The following is a 9182-nucleotide window of genomic DNA, read 5'->3' on the forward strand; positions in this document are numbered from 1 at the left end:
CAATCACTTCCTCCGATACACAAATTATGGCGCGCACGAGTTTGAAATTTTAATGGCGATATTTTTATGAAAGGTATACTTTTATTCGTAATAAACACATTTTTATAAAATACAATTAAGAGTACGCCAATTTAGTACAGCTACTGTGCACCTGCGCGCTGGCGCACGCGATCTTTTACAAAAGTATATTGATTTGTTTTATCGGATTCGACCAGGCTAATAATCTTTCACGTGTAAAGATGTGTATATAATTTATCCCATTTGTGTAAATAGATATAAACATATGTATGTCCCGTTGAAGTACATTGGTCGAGTTGGCATTACATGTATATATAGATACTTGTGTGTGTGTGTGTGTATACATATATATAAAAAACGAAGAAAAAACAATCGAACGGTTTTTCGATCGCGTACCAAATCAATGCCACGACCCTCTAACAAATGTTTAAATTATGAAAGTGAAATATTCGACTCGTATCGAGAACCGACGATAGACTTGTGTGTATCTTTAAAGCTTTTTACAGTACTCTTTCTCTACTACCTGCCCTCCCCCCCTTCACGTAACTTATAGTTTTATATAAAAAGTAGGCTCCGCTTAGAAAATATAAATTGATTAATAGGATATACGTTCTACGTATAAGAGACACGTTAATTGGAAGAGTTACGATGTGCATAAAAGATTTACTTCTTTTTTTTCTCCATCGTGTACTCGCTGGTTGCCGCGCGATAACAAAGAGAACGTTCACGTATTACGAGATACACAGATGTGATGCGGTTGGCAAGATAATTAGCTTTCCTAGCGCAGTTTCTTTCGTTTTACGAAAAAAAAAAACATATTTAATCTTTCGTAACTCTCCTGCATCGTCAAAATCACAGCCATTGGTGGTTAAAAAATTGTGATCGCTCGCGAAACGTTGTCAATTAAGGCCTCTTATTGTTTTTTTTACTTGTTCTCCAAAAGAATAAAGTAGCAGCGCTTTGATATCCGACAAAGCTGTCCTATACTCGTATCGGGATCGTCTCGCACACGTTATTCCCGATTCTCGCTTCTCTTTCTCTCTCTCAGGCACACAGACACGCATACACAGTCACACATCGATGCAGGTTGACTTGAGAACGTCAACATGCTTACATACGTGCATACTAGAACGTTGTGCTACGTATCGTGTAATTAAACAAATATAAAAGGACGAAATAGTACCCTGAACGAAATGTAATATCGCGTTTGTCACTGTATAGAGTCGTTGTGTTTTATCGTTGTAAAACTAATTAAAAACAAAAAGAACGAATAAATTACGTCAGTTTAGATCTCACGGATTCAATGTTTAACAATTGTAAGCATGCCCTTGGGGCGGTCTTTGCGATGACATCCCGCCGGTTGCGTTTCTAGAGATGCAATTTCTTCGTCGATCGATAATCATCGATGAAGAAACTGTTTAAACACGGCATCGAGGGTATGCCCACCTCTCGATCAGTCATTATTTTGTCCTAAAACACGGGGCGAATAACACCGAAGACGCGCGTTTATCCTGGCATCCCACTTGTATACAGGTTGCACGCTCGAATATCGATAAATTTGTACAAGATGATCGTCTATCGCGCAGTCTTCAGTTTCCAGCGAAGGAACAGATAGGCAGCGATTCGAAGAACGAGGAATATCAAGAGCAGAGCAAGAATGTCGAGAGTGAAGTCCGCGTCGAGCATGTCCAGCTCCTCCAGGGTTGTTTCCGGATTTTTAAAGTGGCAGTAGACCTGGAAGAGTTCATCCCGGTGAGAGGAATGCCGATCGTAAAAGATTTACGATCTTCGAGACTCGGAAAGCCAGAAGAACCGACGATAGCCTTAGCATAGACCAGTGTTTCCCAACCCTTTTTAGATCCTACCTCACCTCAACGGCTCAAAGATCTCGATGCACCCCTGACATATAATAGCGAACCAAGTTCTGAAGAAGTTTAACATTAATAGCTGCTTTAAATACAAATGCAAAGTATTCAAATTGCCCCTGGAGCGTACGCCCTGCACGTTGGGAAACACTGGCATAGACCTTGAAGGATTTACTCCTTACCTGGAAACACTTGAGTTTCTCCCGACCGAACGAATAAGTGGCCAACGCGGTCCCCTCGAACCCGTATCTGATGTAGCTCAGATAAGTGATCCATCTGAGGTACACAGGAATGGCGTCGAAGCTGACAAAGAACCCGGAGAACAGAAGGAACGGCACGGACATAACAGGCGCCAGGAATACACCGTTCTGCACGTTCATCGCCGCTCCGACCACAAGTCCAACTGATTGCGCGACGAACGATATCAAAAGACACGTGCCCAAGAACATACTAAACCTCATAGTGTCCGTTGGCTGACTCGTCAGGAAATACACGATCGTCACGTATAGTATGCAGAATATCGCCTGCGAAAGAAAGGATCGATCAGAACTGGTTTCTATTAATCTTTTCGACAAAAGGATGTGTCTTTTTTCTTTTAATTCTTATCCATTATTACCTGGAAGGGTATATCGGACACCGTTATCGCCAGATAGTAGGACTTGAGGGAATACCATCGGTTAAAGTTCTCCTTGAGAAGCACCGGTAACTCCAGTGGAACTATTAAAAAAAGTATAGCAACGTTAAGCTATCATGGTCAGAGAGTAGGCTCACAGACGAGGTATAGGAGTAAACATTTCATCCAATGTATGTTTCAGGCCTACTTTTCTGGGACAACTTCGCCCCCATTTTAGTGTCACTACCCGCCGTACATTCACCGTTCTCATGACGTACGCTAAAATCACAGGCTTTTTAAAGTGTCGGACTACAGTTTAAGTGGGCCACCAACTATCATGAGATGAAAGGTCTATTTTTATACCTCGTCGGTGGAAGGACGAAGAATAATAACGGTATAGAGGACGTACAAGAAAGAATCGTGATGGTCATGGACGTGTACATGAGAAACAGCATGTTAAAGAAGAGGAACCCAAGATTGCTAAGTACTTTAGCGCCGTCATTTCCGATGTCGTAGTATAGCGCGCCGATCAGTAATCCTACCAGAACGTGAGCGAACAGTCGTAGGTACATAAGAGTCTGAAAGTAACAGAATAAGTCCCGTTTCAGTTCCAACTAAGGAAATCTGGAAAATACGATATGAAACCAGTAAGTCAAGAACACTCACCCAGTCTCTGCGACTGAAGAGCAACGTTCTCCTCAAAACGATCCAGAATTGCTGATACTCCGACGTGGGATACCGTTCTGGCGTCACTATGATCGAATCGTCGAGCAACGCCACGTCTGCGTTCTCCTTCTTGTCTGCGTCCATGGATATCACTACGTCCGCTACAGGAAGTCGAAGAAAAAGGCAAATTGAGTTTCGAACGTTTGCGTCCGATTTACTTGACACACCCTGTATAGTTCGTTAGTTTCATCCACAATACCTAGTTTCACGATATCGTTGGTGGCGAAAGAAGGAATAATCCCCCCGTTGTTCAAATCTTTCGTTTTATTGTCCTGAAATTTCTCCTCCAGATTCTTCATGTCATTTTTGTTCCTCGCCTCTGCGTTTTCTCCAGCGTCAACGTTCTTTTGCAATGACTCGCTCGGTCCATTATTCAGCCCCTCCGATTTATTCTCGGGGAACGGATAACCTTCCCGGATATCGTACTTTCCGTTCTTTATGGCATTCACCAGGCTCTTGATATTGTCCCCGTATTCGCCGCAGGACACCTCTATGACTGTGGGGATCAGATTACGGAAATGAGTATCGGATTTTAGACATATCATTTACATGCAATGACGTGCACAGTCGGCTTTCGCTTAGGGAAAAAGTGACGTAGGGGAAGGAGATCCCAACACTTGGTATCGTGAATTACTGAAATTTATATGGAATTAATATTTGATTAAACCTTTATTTCGGTACTCGAAATAAATTTACAAAGTGGGTAGCAGGTCCTTCCCTCACGCCACTTTTTCCCCTAGCGTATGAGTCGTATACAGGGTGATTCACCCAACGGACTTGAATTATTTGTAAACTATTTTTTGCATGAAAAAATATTTCAAGAAAAGTTACAAGGTATCAACGGGAGTAGTATTTTATCATTTTTCTCAGTAATTTTTCATTTTTGGGCCCACTTGACTCAATAGTTTTTTACTCAGCATTTTACATTCTTTCCAACTGCGCGACCAAATTTTACAAATTACAATAAAAAAACTCAACCTTGGTGTCTCGATAAAAACGCAAAACAACAAAAAAACTAATAATTGTATTATGTGCCCCCCTTGATACCGTACAATTTTTGTTTGAAACATTGTTTCATATACCAAACAGTTTACAAGTAATTTAAATGGAAACGTTTGGTGAATAACCCTATATCTATGAGTTCGAGACTCACTGAAAGAGGCCGGATTGTGGTAGCTTGGACAGTTCAAGCCGATATTGCGAAGGAACGGGACCAGCTGCGACGTGGATCCTTGGTACACGCATTGTCCCTCGGCCAACGTGTACAGAGCATCGAACATTTCGAACAGCCTGGCGCTGGGCTGATGAATCGTGCAGATTATCGTCCGCCCACCACGGGCCAGAGTCTTCAGTAGCGAGATACATTGGAAGCACGACGACGAGTCCAGACCACTGCGAACAAGCAAACGGTAAAAAGTCAATAAATGTACCAAATAACCTCTTGAGGGATATTGGCACATATGTGTGCGTTTATGTGTTTTTTTTTTTCATTCCAGCATGATTCCGAAAGGTGCAATGAACATTATGGTGAATAAATATTCGTTAGAAAATTTCCCCACAAAAAAGGTGAATGCATCTTCTTTTTAAATACCACCATGCTACAGATCGCTGAATTCGTCCTTCCAACGACAACAACGTGGTATTAAAAAAAAGATGTATTAGAAAAAAATACGAACCAAGGTGGATTCACAAATGGAAATCGATCAGAGCAATCCATCTCTCCTCTTTTTCGTCTAACTAGACTTTACTGGGAGTACAGACGTGGACCTTGAGTCGAGACTGGTCATTGATCGCGATTATTTTCTTTTACATTATCGCCTCGAAGGAAAAACAAGTAGGCACATACTGGCCTCGACGGAACCGGTTCAATAAATGTCAAATGGGATATTAATTTGGCATAAATTTCAGTAACTCCCAAAACTAATAGAGTCCTTTCACCTACCTCACTTTTTCCCCTAGCGGAAGTCGAGTTTGTTCTTCGGTGTACAGGTTGGTATGCATGACAAAATTCCGAAATTTCGAAAAAAACATTGCACACACGATGTCAGTGAAAGCGAAAGTAGGAAAAAAGTGTTTGGGAAATGTCGACATTGGTCGTGCACTTTCTCCTGTCCGTTATTGCCGGCGTTCGTTCTTCCATTTCATCGCGCAAAATACGTATTTCACGTGTTTCTTTCTTATTATTTTTGTCACGTCTGTTATAAAATTATACACAGTCAAAATTATAGTTGTGTTCACAAATGTTAAAATTACTGTACACTGCAAATGTGCAATCCGAGGAGGTTAACTTACTAGTTTATTATAAAGAAACAGCTGTTTACTTATTGATACACCGAATATACATAATTTCCACGGCGTAAGCAATGGAAGAGAACTTGGAACGCTTCCTCGCTGACACTGACCGTGTCTGCGTTAAAGCGTTATATAAAAGCCAGACAGGTTTCTCTGGCTCCGATAGCAGTGAAAGTGAAAGAATACGTAATAAAACGAAAGAAAAAATGGAAAGAGTATCTGCTTTCAAGATGACTGTGCGGTCCGACGATCGGTGACTTTCGAACAATTTCAAGTGTACTGTCGCCTAAGGTCAACCGACACGAACCTGAAGAGTCGCACGCCTTCTTACGCTTGTTTTTCTTTCGCTCATAAACGCGTTAGGCGCTATAAAAGTAACGGCATCACCACCTGTTACGATCTCAGGTGTACACCGGGCTAAAATTATAAGGACGTAGCGTCGAATCGGCTTAGTAATTTAACTTTTAAACGAGACGAGGATCGTTCACAGCGGTTGAGTAACCTTTCGTTCGCAATCTTCGTCGATCGAGGAGGCAACAGAATTGCACAAATGTTGTGTATGTACATACACTACCGTTCAGAAATATCCGGACACTTTTATGGGAATGGAAATCTGTTGAATATTTTCTACACGAAATGTCTTTTACCTCGTCAGAAGCGAATAGATTAAATTGTTACAGAAGAATATAAGTGATATTTAGTAAGAAAAAAAATTTTAAATTAAATATCCCATTTACTTTTGACTTTCAGGAAAATTATTTTAACAAATGATCGAAGTGATGTCCATTAATTTTGACGCATTTTCCCACTAAGCATGTAGGGGGCTCTGAATTCTACCATTTTACTCCCCTACAGCCCCGAGTATGGCAATATAGTTAGAGTCCACTGTATTTGGAAAATTTGAATTGTGCCTGTGTGATGTTTTTTCATCGAAATTCTCTGTGGATCATATTTTTTCCTTACCTGGTAGGCTCATCGAAGAACATGATCGGCGGGTTATTCACTAATTCGAGGGCGATCGAGAGCCTCTTTTTCTGACCACCGCTCAGGTTGGAGGTCATGGTTCGAATATGCTCCGACAGACCGAGCGTCTCAAGGATCTCCTGGATCTAAAAAAACCGTGATAAAGTATTCCGTTAGCGAGTTAACAAACTCAACATAGTTTCGCTCCGAGACGATCGCCGCGAAAACACGTCAGCCAGAATGATTTTTTCTTATTTTCTTGCGGTTTATCGTTCTGTCTTCTCGGGTTTAGAATACTACACTACCGGCCAGACAAATTTGGGTACGTCTACTGCATTTGTAAATATGAATGGTACGATTTTAAAGTTTCGCCGTGTTTGAATATCGTGGACATTCTTGGTATAATTTTACTGTTACAAAAAATACGCCTCTAGCCATCCTTTCTTTCGCGATTTTTTGTTTTCTTTTTTGGTCACTTGTAATATGTATTTGAACTTTAACCGGAACCAGCAGTGCCGGATTAAGGGGGGGCTATAGCCCCAGACCCCACTTTCAATGGGGGCCCCGATCTAACCCTTCCGTTTATGTCTAAAATTAATTGAATGAAATTTTGTTTACTGTTTCCCATTTGAAACAATAAAAAATTGTACTAAATATAGAAATCAATCGAATCAATGTCGTTAAAATATAAGGATGCAGTGTTCGTTACGATCAAGCGTTCGTTGGGATTAAACGATATTTAATTTAACTTAGAATAAATTTCAATTTTTTAAGATTAATGCCGTCTTTCGCAGAGAACCAGACAGGAAATTTCATAGCGAACCTACCACTTCCTCCTTTACCGCTTTGCTGACATGGGAACCGAGCTTAAGGTTCGAGGCGACTTTCATGGCCTCGGCCACCGTTAAATTCGCGTGTAGTTGATTGTCCTGCATGATATAGCAAGAGAGCTTTCTGAAGGCACTGAGGTTCCTCTCGTGGCCGTTCATCGTGATACTACCTTCCACGCCGGTCGACCTGAAACACAGACACACACACGCGCGCGCGTTTGGAATACAGGTATATTTTTCACCTGTTTCTTGAGACCGTATCTCTCGATCCACGCGTTCGTCAGTTCGTAAACGGCAAGGGTAAACCTTTCAGATTTCTATCTAAGAATTAATGAAAAACACCGGGTGTGTCCGATTTTTCGTATACGCATAATTTATCTACACGTCTGACAAACGGCAACACCACCGTTATGACGTCAGACCAAAAACGAAATGGAATAATACCGGGCGGAAGGAACGTCGATCACGAGGCTCTCGAATTATGGTCGTCGATCGGTTGAATTCGGTCACAGCCGACATACCATCGAATAGAACCGGTTTCACCTCGCGGATCTGTTAACGAGCTTATGTATCTCTTTTTTTAATTTTTTTTTTATTGTTCCTCAGTAAACATGTCGCAAGAAAAATCAGTACACAGCATCCCGGCGCCTCGTCTCTAGCGATGCCCGATACAATTCCGATATATGTATGTAGATATCGATACATCGGTTCGTGTATATTTTAGGCAATGATACATCGGTGTGTAAACACTCCGCGACTCGATATTGAAGCCTCGATACGAATGGATGAATTTAATTACTAGATTGCGGAAGTTCATGCAAATTCACAGCTTCAGATACTAATATATGAAAATTAAAATTCCCTGTGATCTTTTTTTTTTCTTCGCGGATTAGCGAATCAGTGATTTAGAAAGTACGACGCCGGGATGAGTTCCAAAAACAAAAAACGCTATTACGAAAAAAAAATTGCGTAACAGTGAATGTCGAAGAAAGCGAAATCGCGTATCCCCGGAAGAAAGTGAGATTGTGACCATACGAATCGTAAGTAGAATGCTTATTTTTCGGGAAAAAAGATCGAAGGCTTTGCTGTATAGATGTCTAGCTCCAGCTGACTCGCTACTATTGATTTTCCCGTTGACTCATTATCCGTGAAAAAAAAAAAAAAGAAACGGCACCGAGTCAAATTGATAATGACGGACGACGGAGCCGGAAAACTTAACATGAACGTGTGTGTAATGACTCACTTGTATCCGGTCAGAATGTTTAAAAGAGTAGACTTTCCTGCCCCGGATGGCCCCATAATCGCCGTCAGCTCGCCGGATCGTAGCCGTCCGCTGACGGACTTCAAAATCGTTTTTACATCTGAAAATTAATCGCATAATTTCATAAGTTTATCAATTGTTACGATATCACCTCAAATCATGTCCATCGCATGAAACATATTAAAAGTACACTTTCACGTGACAGTAAAAGTCATGGTTTTTGCTGTCGTGACACTGTATGACAATGTAAATTATTGTAAATCGATGTTACGACACGCGACATCTAGTTTTCACGGTGACAAAAGTCGTAGTATTTAGTGTCGTCACCATGAAAGTCGCCATTTACTGACACGTAAAAACGTACCCCGGCTTGAGAGGTTAGGAATACTGATAGAAACAGATATACGTTCACCTTCGGTGGTTCTAGCGTGAAAAACGTAAATGCGTCTTCTCTTCTGACCGTAAACGATTAATCATATTGTGTAGTCGGGTTGTAACTGGTGTACATACGTATATAATACTGTCTGTTTCGCCAGGAAACAACAGAGAGAAACAAAGGAAATCGCTTCGACAAGTGACTTCAACGGTGCGTGGAAAGGCATCGCTTCCCTACA

At 41.3% G+C, this 9182-nt stretch overlaps 1 protein-coding gene across 2 annotated transcripts in view; it reads right to left on the reverse strand.

Annotated features, from left to right (window-relative positions):
* Nucleotides 1-61: 61 nt before the first annotated feature.
* LOC107187288 (ATP-binding cassette sub-family G member 4) overlaps nt 62-9182 on the reverse strand; it is a 19557-nt gene continuing 10436 nt past the window's right edge. For both annotated transcript variants that reach the window (XM_015575351.1, XM_015575350.1), the window contains 10 exons: nt 8551-8668; nt 7305-7494; nt 6478-6623; nt 4376-4614; nt 3422-3718; nt 3163-3323; nt 2906-3074; nt 2500-2600; nt 2066-2407; nt 62-1752 (listed from right to left, as the gene is read on the reverse strand). In XM_015575351.1, the coding sequence (XP_015430837.1) occupies nt 1594-1752; nt 2066-2407; nt 2500-2600; nt 2906-3074; nt 3163-3323; nt 3422-3718; nt 4376-4614; nt 6478-6623; nt 7305-7494; nt 8551-8668 (1922 nt within the window). In that variant the 3' untranslated portion in view covers nt 62-1593. The remainder of the gene's footprint in view (nt 1753-2065; nt 2408-2499; nt 2601-2905; nt 3075-3162; nt 3324-3421; nt 3719-4375; nt 4615-6477; nt 6624-7304; nt 7495-8550; nt 8669-9182) is intronic.

Source organism: Dufourea novaeangliae, unplaced genomic scaffold (assembly GCF_001272555.1).
Source record: "Dufourea novaeangliae isolate 0120121106 unplaced genomic scaffold, ASM127255v1 scaffold99, whole genome shotgun sequence".
Lineage (NCBI taxonomy): Eukaryota > Metazoa > Arthropoda > Insecta > Hymenoptera > Halictidae > Dufourea > Dufourea novaeangliae.